Source organism: Tursiops truncatus, chromosome 10, assembly GCF_011762595.2.
Source record: "Tursiops truncatus isolate mTurTru1 chromosome 10, mTurTru1.mat.Y, whole genome shotgun sequence".
Taxonomy (NCBI): domain Eukaryota; kingdom Metazoa; phylum Chordata; class Mammalia; order Artiodactyla; family Delphinidae; genus Tursiops; species Tursiops truncatus.
The window spans coordinates 49310877-49326499 of NC_047043.1; the positions used below are offsets into that span (position 1 = coordinate 49310877).

General features: G+C 44.3%; 1 protein-coding gene across 1 annotated transcript in view; it reads left to right on the forward strand.

Moving 5' to 3' along the window:
* TGFBR2 (transforming growth factor beta receptor 2) overlaps window positions 1-15623 on the forward strand; it is a 95109-nt gene that overhangs the window by 20010 nt on the left and 59476 nt on the right. The window contains exon 2 of the mRNA XM_019946918.3: window positions 14640-14808. Coding sequence (XP_019802477.1) covers window positions 14640-14808 — 169 coding nt within the window. The remainder of the gene's footprint in view (window positions 1-14639; window positions 14809-15623) is intronic.

A 15623-nucleotide genomic window follows, 5' to 3' on the forward strand; every position in this document is an offset into this window, starting at 1 on the left:
CTTTGAAAATGGCTAGTGCTGCTTGAAACTGGAGGTGTGATTTTATTTAACTTTAGTTAATTTAATTCAAAATGTCAGCAGCCGTGTGTGCTCCTGGCACTAGGTTACAACAGTGCAGCCCCTTATAATGTCCTTGAACTTCAGAACAGTGCGTCGGAAAGAAGCACCTTCTCACAGCTGCCCCTGGTCCTCCACCTTTGTGAGCCAGCTCTTCCTGGGAAAGAAACTCTCTTTGACTTCTTTTTAAAAAATGTTATTGAAGGGACTTCCCTGTGGCACAATGGTCAAGAATCTGCCTGCCAATGTAGGGAACACAGGTTCGAGCCCTGGTCTGGGAAGATCCCACGAGCTGCAGAGCAACTAAACCCACGTGCCACAACTACTGAGCCTGTGCTCTAGAGCCCGTGCGCCACAACTACTGAGCCCGCGTGGCACAGCTACTGAAGCCCGCGTACCTAGAACCCGTGCTCTGCAACAAGAGAAGCCACCGCAATGAGAAGCCCACGTATTGCAACAAAGAGTAGCCCCTGCTCGCCGCAACTAGAGAAAGCCCACGCACAGCAACGGAGACCCAATGCAGCCAAAAATAATTAAAAAAAAAAATTTATTCAAGTATAGTTGATTTACAATGTTGTGTTATTTCTGTACAGCAAAGTGATTCAGTTATACATATACATTTTTTCATATTCTTTTCCATTATGGTTTATCACAGGATGTTGAATATAGTTCCCCATTCTGTACAGTAGGACCTTGTTGTTTATCACTCTTTGACTTCTGAACTGACTTCTTTATACAGCTAATGTTGACTAACCAATCCTCGTGGTTTTCATTTTCTTTAAACTCTGCCATGACTATTTATACCCTCCATGCCTGGGTCCAATACATCTTTTTCCCCTGTTTCCTCTGTGAGCATATTTTTATTCCTATTCCAACAAATACGTATTAATTTTTTACAAATGAGAGGAATTTATCAGGAGGGTAGAAGGTTTCTCTTGGAACCTAAGGAAGGGATATGAAACTTGACTTTAGAAGGCTAAGGGAAACAGAAAACTGGAAACAGTAAGTGTTTATGGAGGACCAACTACCACGTGCCAGGCAGTGTTCACGATTCTGGAGCATGAAGTCTGTGTGTACAAGTGAGTAGAGAGTGATGGTTGTCACACCCCTGTCGGAAAAAGGCAGATGTCTGGGGCAAGAACGTTCTGGTTGGAGGGAACAGCAAGTTCAAATGCCCTAAAACTAGAGGCCGCTTGTCACCTCCCCACGCCCACCATCTCTCATCTTTACTTCTCTCTTTTTACATTTATAGACACACGTTTTTATATTGGACTCCACAAGAAATGGAGCCAGACTGCAGCTCCATTGGTGTTGGTAAAAAGATAGGACTAAGATGGGTAAGAGACTGTGAAGTGGAGTCAGAAGGTACTTTCTCGGTTACCTCTGGGGCTATGTAGCTCTTTACACATCTTGGCCTTCACTCCAGCACTGGGTAGGTTTAATGAATGAGATTATTTGACTGCAAATCAAAGATGCCAAAGTTAGCTGCACACGAGAGCTTGCTTAAAAAGTCTTCTGAAGAACGAGAAAGTATTAGTTTGACTTCCTAATCAAAGGTGATTCACAACATGTCATAGTTGAAGTTGTGTACTCCACCCTTAGCCCTCGTACTGAATGGTATTTCGGTATGTAAAGGTGGCCATCACCCATAGCTGGGAGCAGCCCATTGGATTCCAGTACCAAGTGAGAAGACGCACTTCCAGGGCTTTGTGGTTCTCATTTTTCCATATTAAAATGACTGCTGGATGAATAAAGAAGATGTGGTACATATATACAGTGGAATACTACTCAGCCATAAACAGAATGAAATAATGCCATTTGCAGCAACAAGGATGCAACTAGAGATTATTACACTAAGTGAAGTAAGTCAGAAAGAGAAAGACAAATACCATATGATATCATTTATATGTAGAATCTAAAATACGGCACAGATGAACTTATGTACAAAACAGAAACAGACTCATAGACATAGAGAACAGACTTTGGTTGCCAAGGTGGGGGGGGGGGAGTTGAGGATGAGCAGATGCAAACTATTATATATAATATGGATAAACAACAAGGTCCCACTGTATAGCACAGGGAACTATATTCAGTGTCCTGTGGTAAACCATCATGGAAAACAATATTTAAAAAAATTTATATATATATAACTGAATCACTTTGCCGTACAGCAGAAATGAATGCAACATTGTAAATCAAATAGACTTGGTTAAAATAAATTTAAAAAGTGAAATAAAATAAAATGAGTGCTGGGATCTATCTTGGCCCTCCTGCAGCCTATTGACGATCAAACATCATCATGTAAATGCTGCTTTCTCTTCTCAACAGCCTGAGTGGGACTGTCAGGGCTGGGAGGGCTATTGACTTCTCACTCATTGGAAGATATAGCATCGTACAGATCGCAGCTACTTACCTCCCCAGAGCCCTTCACACTGTTTACTGCAAATAACAGGCAGGTCATGACAGCCACACGTGATGCCCAGGAAGGGCAGAGACCACCTCACTTTTCTCATCCAGCTGCACTGTGAGAAAACAAGCCAAGTTGCCCAGTTTAAGGGCAGATTCTCAGATTTTGTTTCAGATTTCCTACACTTTGTTGTCCTTTCTTGAAGGCTTAACAATGCTTGAAACTTGTTTCTTTTTCGTTTCACTTCCTCTGCTTGAACAACATGTAGGGGAAGGTTTAAAAGTGGGCCGTGTTATCTTAGAAACCAAACCGAATCTCCGCGTGCTTTTTGCTCTTCTTATGCCAGCGAGTCAAGGGTCGTTCGGCTGCGCTAATCCATTCAAAGTACCCCCTACACACAAGTTCTAGAATTGGGTCCCTGTTAACATAATGCTGAGACTAGGAGTGCTTTTTACTTTCATTTCCTTAAAATTGACTGTATTTCTTTTCCTTCATTTGCATTTTGGGGAGAATCAGCCTTAAATAGATGGCATCGTGGCAGGAGCTTGATTTTGAATTTTGGCCTTTTAACTCAGCCAACATTTATGGACCCCCCAGTATGTGGCCCACCTGGGCTGAGGCTGTCTGTCCCGGAACAAGAGAGGTGACAGTCCTGCCCTCATGAAGCTGCCAGCCTCAGCTAGTTATTTAAACACTTCCCTGTTCTGTAAATGGGAACAGTCATACCAATCTTTCATTAACTGTCACACGTAATCAAGGCATTGAGCAAGCAAAAGGCTGTTTTTGTATAACCATACCTGTTATTAATGGTTATCATTCAAGCTGATCCCAGAGAATGGATCCAGGGTAACCATAGATGTTTCTAATGCTGAAGGTTGTTGTTTGAAACTTTACAGTTAAAGTGTCTGTTCTAAATCAGAATTTCCTCCACATCCCCTGTAAAGGTAGAGGAGATGCCTATAGGGGCTGAATGGAAAGTGATCCTCTGTCACCTGACAGCATTTTCCTTCCCTCCAACCTTATGATGCACGAATGACACTGTAGTTTTGTTCTTGGAAGACGGGTCAGCTGCCCTGATCAGGTTTAAGTCTGTGCACATGAAGCGGGGATGTGGTCCTTCATCAGCGTGCTGAGAAGTGGCACAGTTGATTTCTTCATTAGCAGAGAAAACAAAACAACGATAGTCTTGAAGCCATTTTTCTTATATAAACGGAATCATGGCATCTCATGCTATTTAAGTAGGGGTGCCAGGTCAGTGCTGGGACATGTTTGAATTACTCAGCTTTCATGACTTTGGGGGTGGAATTGTGAATACTTTCCGAAATGAAAAGGACCTTAAAAATCATCGTGTTCGACCCAGTATTTGACTGGCAGAGGAGGGGCTGAATGCCCTGGAGCCTGGAGCCAGCTGACTGTCATCTGGAGCTTTCTCCACTCCCAGCCTGGACAGTTCTCCAGTATGACTCGGAGAGCAGTAGCCCCTCATTAATTTTTAGGAGACTAAATGGCCTCAAGGAGAAGAGATTAAGGACTGTTGCTTTCCATACATCTGAATGGCATTCCTTCTTAACTAGACACTTAAAAATCTAGTAAAGTTGCTGCCAGTGTCCTCCAGTTTTCTGGTCAGCTGTGAATCTAAGTGTCTGGGTTTTGTTTCCTTTCTTTCTCAAAGAAAGCCAATCATAAGCTTATTTCAACATGTTAGAATTCCAGAGTCTTAAGGCGCCTCCTTGCCTCCCCGTCTCTGAGTGTCAAAACTCACTAATTTTATCAGCACGTTGTCAGGTAACACACTAGGTGTTGCAAAGCCAAAGCAGATCAGCTCTGGCCTGTTGCATGTTGTGCAAGGGTCAGCAGAGGATTGGAAAACTGAACTTGATCTTCAACTTACTGCCTATTTGTGAGACCTAAGCTGGTTATGAACAATATTGTAAAACCAGGTTATTTGGTTCTAGAAGGGTTGTTTAAAGACCCTAAGCACTCCTGGGAACTTTACAGTAACAATGACTGACTTCATTCTATCTCTTTGAAAGCTCTGGATCATCGCAGTAACAAAAGTTATTATATTTCAGTTTGTCTGTTTACTCAAATGTCCTGAAAGATTTCTTAGAAGTCATCAAACTGCTGCATTCTATTGATAAGTGGGAATAGATTTACCAGACTCTTAATTGTCTTGTCATTGTCATGCCTTCCCTGTAATTTTCTTTTGGGAGAGAGAGCATTGCCTGCCCTGTTCCTTTTCTCTCCAGGGAGTGCTTGTGTGGCACTTTTTACCGTCTAGACAGTTTTCACATGTACGTCAAGCATGTTTTCTCTTTGTCTTGACCCTAAAAAGTACCATTTCATAGATCGAGAAACGGAGGTTCCAAGAAGTTAAGTGGCTGGCCCCCAAACCTGAACTCACACTCAAGTCTTTGACTTGAGAACTCTTGGACTTTACTAACCTGCCCTTATTATAGACGTATCCTAAAATAAAATAAGTGAAGTAATTGCAGAGAACCAAAGCTGTCTTCTAAGAAACATACTGCTCCCCCACCCTTACCTGCTCCCCTCAGCTCCAGCTGGCCACACTCAGTCTTTGCCTTCAGCTGGAATGAGTGTACAGCTCTGCTCTTAAACCTCTAGGGGAATCTCTATTTTCTTGTTCATATCAGGAGGGATGAGGGCTTACATATGACCTGTGGCTTTGTCTCTCCTTGGCTGTCTCTCATTGACGTTCCATAAGTTATTTCACCTCTTTGACCCTTAATCATCTATAAAATGATGATGACAAAATTACATGGCCTTTGTGATGAGTAAATGAACTAATCATTACAGCACTTAGCACTGGACTAAGCATTTGGTTTGCATCCAATAAATGGTGATAATAGAAATTATCATGTTGTTGTTATTATCATTTATCCCACACAGATCTGATTTCTAAAGGAGAAAATTTTCCTTTTCCTTGAACTGAAATGTGAGTATCCACATTAGAGAATAAAATGCATATTGGAAAATATCCATATTAGAGAGTTAATCATGAATTTTTACATTCCTGTGAAAACTCTAATATGGGAAGAGAGAATTGAATGGACATGTTGAATACTCATTAATGGTACGCTCAGGTGGCCAAAGGGGCAGGGGGTAGGAGACACAGGAGCGGCGGGGATGAGGCCGACTTAAGGAGGGGGCACCACCCCTCCCCGCCAGATATGGTTGTCATGGGATGATGTTGCCTACTGTTGCCCAGTCTTTTTATTTTCTTAAGTGGAGTTGGAAATCCAGCTTTTCATGTGACATCGCCTCATTTTCAAACTTGGTTCACATTTGAAAAAGAAGAGAAGTTAAGCCAAACAATACCTCTGGGGGCTGTCCGCGCCCACAATCCCCGCATAGCGATCCTGGCTGGGCTGCAGCATCTCCCAGCCTGGTCCAGCCCCAGGCTGCTTCGTTGCCAGAAACCAAGCCTCTGAGACTCACCATCTGAAGGAGTATCTCTCCCAAGTGCAGTAGTGTTTCAGCCCTTTTCCAGATCACAAATATGGGAATCATCTGCTTTGACTGATATTTTCACATACTTCATAAAACTGTAATTGAAAAACCTTTCCGGCACCGGGCCTGCATCAGGACACTGCAGCCCATTTTGGAAGAGAGGTAGGGAAAAACCACCACAGAAATTTAGAAATGTAAAAGCTGGATCTCACAGGAGATTGATATTCCGACCAAATTCCTTGCTCGGTTGAAGCAAACGGCTCAACCCAGATGCCTATTTTTCTGATTCTCAAACAGTTGCTACCTTTTAAAAAATCCCTTCTTATCGGATTTTGTATTAGTTCTGGCATTTTGCATTCAGCTGCCTCAGCATTTTGAGTTAAAGTACTGTTTAATTCCTAAATAAATAACTTAATGGAAAAGCATATCTTTGGGTAAACCGTTTCCAAAGTTCTTTTGCTAAAAATCATTTTTGTGCAAGTTTTTTTATTTCCTGTAGGATCATAAGCATCTTGAAAAAAGAACCATGCCCTATTCTGTCCAACCTTTCCATAAAGGGTTAATTTGAAGGCTCTTCCAGAGCAGATAAATGATGCATGTTTGTGTATGTTGGCTAATATTTTTGGTAAGTAACAAATGATTTTAGCTGGATTGGAATGCGATAGTGCTCCATAAATCTTGTGCTCATTACCTTGCCTCTATCGGACTATTTACCAATGTTGTTTTGACTGTCACTAAGAGAGTTAGTTAATCATCTTTTATTTTCAATCATCTCTGGGTTATTTTCCTTGTTGCTACCGTCCACCATCCAAGTCATATCAACTGAGGGAGAATTGTTTTCTCAGTTACTATTACTAAATGTAAAGGGCCAATTTGAAAGCCCTTCCCAGCAGGAAAGTTATGGTTTTGACAGACTATGAATTAGCACCACAGTCTAATCTTCACTTGCTAAACTATCCTATGTGCAATGATACGGCTTCATTTTTTCAACTTGTTTCCTCAGCCCCAGCCCTGCATGCTCTTGGGTTTTGGCTCGTTTCAGAAACTCTACAGTTAGGATTTGCCAGGTAAATGCACTGTTAAAATCAGCTTTCTCAGTGATAAACTAAAATTGGCAAGTATGGGTGGTGGTATTTGTTGCAGACTGCTCACCTCTGTCCAGCTCTCAGAAGGGTGTTTTATCCATGAGATCCCTGTTAAAGATGAAGGATCTCTATTAAAGCTGAGAGTGCTAAAAGTGTTTCAACTCTTTGAACAGGGCAGAAGTGCCTGTATTCTGAAATACTGCCTCTGGCAACAATGTAGATATTTCCATCTGCAAGAATCATTTTAAATGTTTGGGTTTTGTTACCTGATATATGACCTGATTCTGGGACATATATCAAAAAAAAAAAAAAAAAAAAGCAAATTCAACAACTTGTTTGAGAACTCAAACTGCATTTCATTCCTTAGTGATCCAAGGAATTCAGGGATAAGTAAGAAAACAGAGCATGCCTATTTGGGAGCTATTTGGAATTAGAGGGGCCGGGGAGTGTTAAATAGGGAAGGTGCAGGTGAAACTCCTGCTCAGTTATTTTATGTTCGTCACTGGAAAAAGCAATGATTTTTCCATTCAGTTACAGCTTGTTTTATACTATATATAACTCCTTTAACATTTCCTTGTAAATCAAAATTTAAAAATCCTAGTTCAAAGGCACAATCAAGGGACTTCCCTGGTGGCGCAGTGCTTAAGAATCTGCCTGCCAATGCAGGGAACATGGGTTCGAGCCCTGGTCTGGGAAGATCCCACATGCCGCAGAGCAACTAAGCCCGTGTGCCACAACTACTGAGCCTGTACTCAAGAGCCCGCAAGCCACAACTACTGAGCCCACACGCCACAACTGCTGAAGCCCGCGTGCCTAGAGCCCGTGCTCTGCAACAAGAGAAGCCGCTGCAATGAGAAGCCCGCACACTGCAACGAAGAGTAGCCCCCGCTCGCCGCAACTAGAGAAAGCCCGTGTGCAGCAATGAAGACCCAATACGGTCAAAAATAAAAATAAATAAATAAAATTTAAAAAAAGGAACAATCAAGTTTTCCATTTAAAGTACTGTATTGAATTAATCCCTTTGAAACATCCCTTAATTCCTTAATTTGCTACAAATTTATGTTTATACAGTTCTTCTTAAAACCATCCATAGTGAACTGTTAAACTTATGAGCCAAAAAGGCTAAAAAAAAGAAACCCTCAAAGCTAAGTTCCCTCAGTTGAACAAGTCACAGAGGGTGGGGAATTATACGCATAAATGCACACACACACTCTCACACTCACACACACACCTCTGCCTCCTTTCCAGGTCATTCACAGTTATCTACATAACAGTGAATTTAGGCTGGAGTTTTATTAAGAGGGTCTACAACTGTCCAGATTCAGTGGTTTATTCACCAGCCCTTGACTTTTAAGTTTTTAAACCAGACATTGAGTTTCTTCAGTTCATTTTTAGAAGGGAATAGTCCTATTATGAGATTAGATAGACAAAATTGGACTCTGTTCTTGCCTGTTGTGCTCCTGCTGGGACATTTTTTATGCCTCATCTATCTTCTTGCCTGTTCTAAATCCAGCTTTGGCCAAGCCATGCTATGACCTGCGTACACACCTCAGACATCGTGTACCTCACCTTCTGTCCATCTGTAAAACAGAGGATGCATGTTTGTTGAATAATTCGCTGTCTTCAGAGATCCTGCCCCTAGATTGTTTAGATCCCCCATTCTGCTCAACCTCTCCTGGTCTGTGCTCTGTTCCCAATCAAATGCCTTTCTGTCCTCTTGTGCCTCTCAAAACCAGACCCTGGCCTCCCAGTTACCTTAGTGGTGGTTTCTCCAGTACTGATCCTGGTTCCCAGAGACTTTGGGGGACTGTCATTGGAGAAAAGCCCCTCCTTTCCTGCTTTCAATATACTTATAATTAAGGGATGAGGGTTAAAATACAATTTAAAAACTAATAAGGTATCGCCTTGTATTAGAAGTTCCAAGTATGCAATAGAAGCTCAGAGAAGGGAAATCTTCCTAAACTATCTTTGACTTAATTACGAGGGTTTTTTTTTTTTTATTTGTTTGTATTTAGCAGTTGGCCAATTTATTTGACTCGCTGGGGAATGGCTGGCTTTCATGACGAGTCATGAAGGGTCCTGTGAGTTGTTTGACTGGATGCTTTGTTCTGGGTGGGATGGCATGTGTGACAGGCCAGTAGACTGGTCCCACCGGGTCTCGGGGGCCATGGGTGTCTGTTGCCAGCATCGCAGACCATGGCGGCTGGCTGCCAGATGGTTGCCTCTGTGTCTGACTCTGAAATGCCAACTGCACTTAAAAACCTTCTTGCCGAGAACAAGTCTTTCCATTGTGGCCCCTATGGTGATCAGAGCCTCTGGGTCCACGATCGTTTACAAGGCCAGGAGCAAAAGAAGAGCAGATGGAAAGAACTGTAAGAGGAGACCATGCCTGGAAAAATGGTGAGGAGGAATCGGTATTCGATTTTGCTAGATCCAGAATGAGTGGAGAAAGGGAAATCATGGGCAGCCACAAACTGGGTTCTCCGCAAACTTCCTGCCCAAACTGTGGACAGGCAACATCGGCATCAGCTGAGGACAGAGTCGCTGTCCTACCCTGGATGGTACCTGCAAGTGCCTGGAGAGGCTCTAGTGCCCTGTTCTTTCATCAAACACGAATCTGGGGGTTGCTGTGAAGGTAGATGATTGACAGCTACAATCCATTGGCTTTCTAGAAAGTAGATTATCCTCAGTAATGTGAATGGGCCTCCTCCAGTCAGTTGGAAGGTCTTACAGGCAAGAACTGAGGTTTCCTGGAGAAGGAATTCTGCCTTGAAACTGCAGCACTGATTCCTGCCTGAGTTTCCAGCTTGCCGGCCTGCACTAGAAATTCCAGACTTGCCAGCCCCACCATTGCATGAGCCAGTACACTCCATACACATACCCCGGTGGGTTTAACATATTCCCAAGGGATCTGTGTGCTTGTTAATATCTGAGGAGCACTGCTCTGAGTCATAGTGAGTCTTGTTTGCCAGTTGCCGTGGATTATTCTTTGAGATGCTGCACTTGGTTATATCAATTTTAATGATCCTGCTATGAAATTTATAGCACAAAGCAAGACATCCACAGGTGTTTGTGGAATAAATGAATTCCTAAATGCCCCCAAAACATGCCATAAAACAACAGTAGAAATTCAAATGCAGGAATTCAAAGATACGTGAATGCATTTCTGCCAAAGTATTTGGGATTATGTGTGGAATTTTGAGACTTTACCTAATAGCTCAGCTAATGGTAGACACCATTCCAAAGTTACGGAGTAACAATTTGTATGCAAAATTCCTAATATTTATCTGGGATAATCTAACCTTTATTAGGCTGCCCATCTATGACCTTCAAAGACAGTAGTACTATTCCAGAAATAGACGTAGCTAAGCATTTACTTCGTTCTTATTCTCAAGACTCGGAACCTCTGTCTCTAGGTAGTGAGTTTGGGGAAAATGTGCTCTAAAATGAGGAAGGCAGTGTGATCTAGACTGAAGGTCTTGCTGTTACTCATGGGTCTGTTTGAAGAGAAGTGACATGTGATGGGCCATGTGATACTGTCATATGCTGGAGGAGGCCGTCCTCATTCACTTCCTTTACTGGCTGGCTTTCCAGGTAAGAGATCTTCTCGTTCTGGAGAACGTTACGAAGAGCTCATTTGCCTGTTACAGGTAGAAAATTCACTGAGGATGGTCAGTTGCTCACAGAGCGTCCCTAGGCAGGAAAATACACCTTAATATGAGATCATCTTAACTGAAGACACTTAAGAGAGTAATTTTCCAACCTGTGTTGGAAGGAATTTTGAAGTTGTTTGGGGTTGGCTATAGGGTTCATTAGGTGGTGTTTGCTATGCTGTTGTTTACAGAAATATCTTTGTCCCTGGCTACTTAGGTGCATGCATTAACTCTTCATTCTTTGGCTTCACAAAAATTATATATTAAGCATACGATGTTGTTTGCTAGGACAGTAGCTTTTTCTGTGGACTGGAATGCACAAGAGGCAGTTGTAAGTGGAGTGAATCACCATCCCTCCCACGTTCTGCCCCACTGGCTCTGCCCCCCACTCTGACTAGCCTTGAACTATCCAGCATGTTCTCAGTGACCTGCGAGGACTCCAGGGTGGGCCTCAGATTCTTCACCTGGGGCTCTGGGCTTTCAAGGACTCTGTGGACCAGCCTCTGAAACCATGAGCAAAAGCTTGTATGCATTTCTCGCTGTCCCCTCACCCCAAAGTGAGCACTTAAAGCCTTTATCAAGATTAGCTGACCCCCAGTAAAGGGGAAGGGAGCCATGCTCTCTATCCCACCACTGCACCTGTTCACAAAGGACAACAATGGCCTTAAGTGGAGCCTGGACTCTATTTGCTGGTGGAATCATCCGGATCAGGAGCCTCCTGGGTCCGCTAGTATGGAGTGCCTGGTGGGGGTGGGGGCATGGCAGTGACTGCCCTGTGTCAAGGCTTTCGAACTTTTCCAATTAAAAAAAAAAAGCTGGTCAAGCTAAAAAGTCTGCTCACCTTAGCAGTGGTAGCTTTTACCGTAACAAAGGGAAAAATGGGGCCCCCTCTTTGGTACTCAGGAGGCTCTATGTGATAACTTAGCACCTTGACTAGCACGTAGTAGGTGCTTAATATGGACACGTTCTGTTGCATACCTCCCCCTCCCTCCACATGCCTGTGCCTCCAAGTGTGCATCAAGTTGTCCTTTTGCCTTTTCCCCAGAATTCAGCCGTGAGATTTCTCTTTTTTGGCCTCTCCATCTGGCAGCAGGGCTGTGCATCTGCTTGTCTCCCAGCCCCCTGAGCCCTGCAGCCTACTGGCCCCTCTTTCTTCTTTCTTTTGTTTGATGACCCTTTTTTTGTCTCTTCCCTGTGGATTTGTGTTTTGCAGGCATCAGATCTAAAGCACTTATACTTGTCCACACATCTGTGGTTGCCACTGCAGCTCCCAGTCACATCTGGCTTTTTTCTCTCCCATCACTCCTGACTCTGCCACTTTTGTCACACTTCTTAGCTTCTGTTAGAAAAGGATCTGCCAGCCCAGGGAAGGACTCTTTTCCATCAGCAGTGTGTCAAAGTGCTAATCACGTGGCTTTAGGTGTGTGTTTTCCACAAGGAAACATCTTCCAGCTTTATTGAGGGGCTACCCCACCACTGTCACATACATTATATATGTGTTTGTGTCTTGGGGGCAGGGAGGGTATTTTTGTGCTGATTTGTTTTGTGCCAGTTATGTCGTTTCCAACTAATTCCAGGTCAGGGTCTCAGCCTCGGTTGCACGCGAGAATCGAGAATTGTCTGAGCAGCTTCTAAAAGACCTGGTGCCCAGGCCACTCTCCAGAATAAGTAAATCAGCATGTCCGGGGGGGTGGGGCTGCTTCATGAGTTTTTTAAGCGCTCTAAGCGATGGATTCCAACATGGCCCCAAAGTTGATAACCACTAATAGAGGCTAAAATCCTAAAATGCTGGAAGGCTGAATTCCAAGTCTTGGAGGCTTGATTTTATATTTGAAAACAGCAACTTTCTAACCAGCAAAGAGATGCTTGTCTGAAACTATTAAAAAAATCAAATAAACAGAACATGGCCTAGCTTTTTGTTTGTTTGTTTTGCCTTGCCTGTGTCTTGTAGGGAAGCCTGAAGTGTTAAATTAGCTGTTTCACAAATGGATCCAAATCTAACCATTGTAGAAAATATATATATATTCATTGTTGTCTTAGTCCCAAATGGAACACAAGATTCAGAGAGCATCGTGGCCTGTATTTTTAGCTAAGCTTAGTTAGAGCTCTTGGTTTGGGAGACATTGAGAATTTCAAAATAGATTGTCACCTAAAAATACACTTCCTGAAATGAACTTGAGGCCTGAGAGGGATGAATGGGTTTATTTTTTTGCTTCTATATTTAATGTACCACAAGAAAGCAAATCTTAAATTTATATAGGTTTATATTTTTAGAGACCCAGGAAACAGGTGCTGTGCCCAAGCAACAAAGACGTCTGCGTGGCAAAGTGTCGGTGACAGAAACTAGATTTCACGGGCAGGGAGCGGCCATGGGAGGTCTTGGAAGCTGTGCATTGGGACTTAGGCTGGAGTGTCCTTAACACAGGAGAGGACGAGGAGGATTTGCTCAGGCCTTTCCAATGGTGACCCTGGGAGAAGCACCCTCCTGCTTCCTGATGGAGTCTGGTCTAGTGCCCCCTGCTGTCTGAGTGCTTAATCTTTCCTAGTCTAGCAAAGAAGTGTCTTTGAGTTCACGTTTGTTGACAATAGCCTGGTCTCACTCTCCAAAGTCATGCCTTTAGTTACCACCATTCCCAATGGAAAAGGGTCTCATTGAGGGAAAAAAGAGGGAAGGGGTGTTATACCTTTTTGGCACCTCTCAGCATGCAGATATGTGTTGCCAAGGACAGTTTGTCTTCAGTGTGTTACTGGTGAATGTGAGTGAATATTGGGGGTATCATCACACTCCCCCAAGGGGAGGGAGGAAGCTCTCTGTCCCTTCCCACCTGGCACCAAGGCCAGATGTGAACTTCTTGTGTTCATTCCTCCGTTTATTAGCTAGTCACCATTGATTCAGTACGCTTGTTCGGATGTCTTCTATGTGACAGCCCCTCTTCTTGGCCCTGGAGAAGCAGTGTGGAAACAAGACAGAGAAGGCCTCATGGAGCTTGCATTTTGGTGGATGGGGCAGAAGCCAGTGAGTGATGGAGACTGTGCAGAAGATCAAACAAAACCCTATGTTGGTTCCTTGTGGGCTGCTTTAGGATGAAGAGGTGACATTTAACCAGAGATCAGGAAGGTGACAAGAAGGCAGGCAAAGGGCACAGCAAGGGAAGGGCCTGAGGAAGGCGGGAGCTTGGCTTCTTCCAGGAAAGGCCCGTGTGTCTTAAAAGGTAGCGAGTGAAGAATAAGAGGGCGGCTGGTGGCGGTGGGAGGGATGAGGTCAGAGAGGTTGCTGGCATTCACCTGTGGGACTCCAGGCCTCACCTGTGAGTGTGTGTCTAGGAGACACACTTTATCAACTGAGTTGGCTCAAGGCAACAGGAAGCAGGCAGAGCCAGGCTCTTGCAAAGAAGGCCCGGATAGCTCTGCCGGGTGTAGGTCAGGAAAGCGATGGCAAAGTCCCACCTCACCCCCAGGGTCTCCTCCGAGCTGGCCGACCCCCTTTCCCCACGTCACAGCTCTGCTCCTCGGGACCCCTCTCTGCCCATGAGGTGGGGACTCTCGTCTGGCTCCCACGTCTTCCGTGCCTCTCTTTATTTTGGGTTGCCCTGCCCTGGTCTGTTTTCGTGTCCATCCACCAGCTAAACTATAATTTCCTTAAGGGTACGCTCACCAGCACCCCGCACCATGCAGTGGGGCGACGCAAGCTCTGTCTCTGGATTGAATGAGGAGGGTTTTGTAGAAAGAGTGCCTTATGACGCTCACTGACAAAGGCAAGAAGTTACCAAACCTCCTCCATCCCAACCATCTCCACGCTGCCCTGGCTTTCATTACCAAATTCTCATCTGATGTGGAGGCCTTATGTGGCCTTTCTCCGCATTCATTCTTCTGACACCAGGTCCATTTGAAATTGCATCGTATCAGGAATCCACTGGCAGCTGATTACGTTGGTTAATCATGTAATGCATCTCTTTTCCCTCCCAGTTAACAGTGACATGATGGTCACTGACGACAATGGTGCCGTCAAGTTGCCGCAGTTGTGTAAATTCTGTGATGTGAGATTGTCCACCTGTGACAGCCAGAAGTCCTGCTGGAGCAACTGCAGCATCACGGCCATCTGTGAGAAGCCGCAAGAGGTCTGCGTGGCTGTCTGGTAAGGTTGCCCTGTAACACCTTTCTTTCCCCTTTCATAAGCAGTGTGCATTCGTGGTATGTAGTCATGTGTCTCCATGCCCGAAACTTCGACATCTGTCCCATTCCCTTCCCTTTAGACCATCTCTTTTTCAGTCGTTCAGTGTAATTTCTAGAGACACTCTATACATTTTCAAATACACACACGCACCTTTACTATTTATAAGTCCGGAAACCATTCCTTGTGTCGAGGAGAGGGATTTGCCACTTACTAGTCATTTAATTGAGACCCCTTGGGATCCCCGTAGTGATGCCAGGAGCTTTGTTCTTCTGACACAAACTCAGTCCTGTTTCGTGGAGATGAAAGGTGGGCTGTTGCAAGAGGGACGCACTTGTCAAAAATGGGGGAAGTGACTTGGCATCAGGAGACAACCTATTCCTTAGTCAGAAGCCTTGGCCAGTGCCTCACACCACTGCTGGGCCAAACCCTGCGTCTTCCTCTGGGAGCAGGACCACATCTTCCTCTTGGAGCAGATCCCCTTCTCTCCCTCGCTCTGTCCACCCCTCCCTCCCCTCCCCTCCCCCCTCCCTTTTCCCCTCCCTCCCTCCCTCCCTCATCCTCCCGTCTTGCCAGGCATGCATGCGTGCGCGCGCGCGCACACACACACACACACACACACAGTGGGTGCTCAGGAATCATTTGATTAACTCATAGTTATGAATTGGGAGTATAAGCCAGAGATTAAAGAAAAATAGAGATCATTAAGAGAGTCCTTATTTTATAAAAAACTACACATTCATCAATGAAATATAACATTTTGAAGCCTTATTCTGATG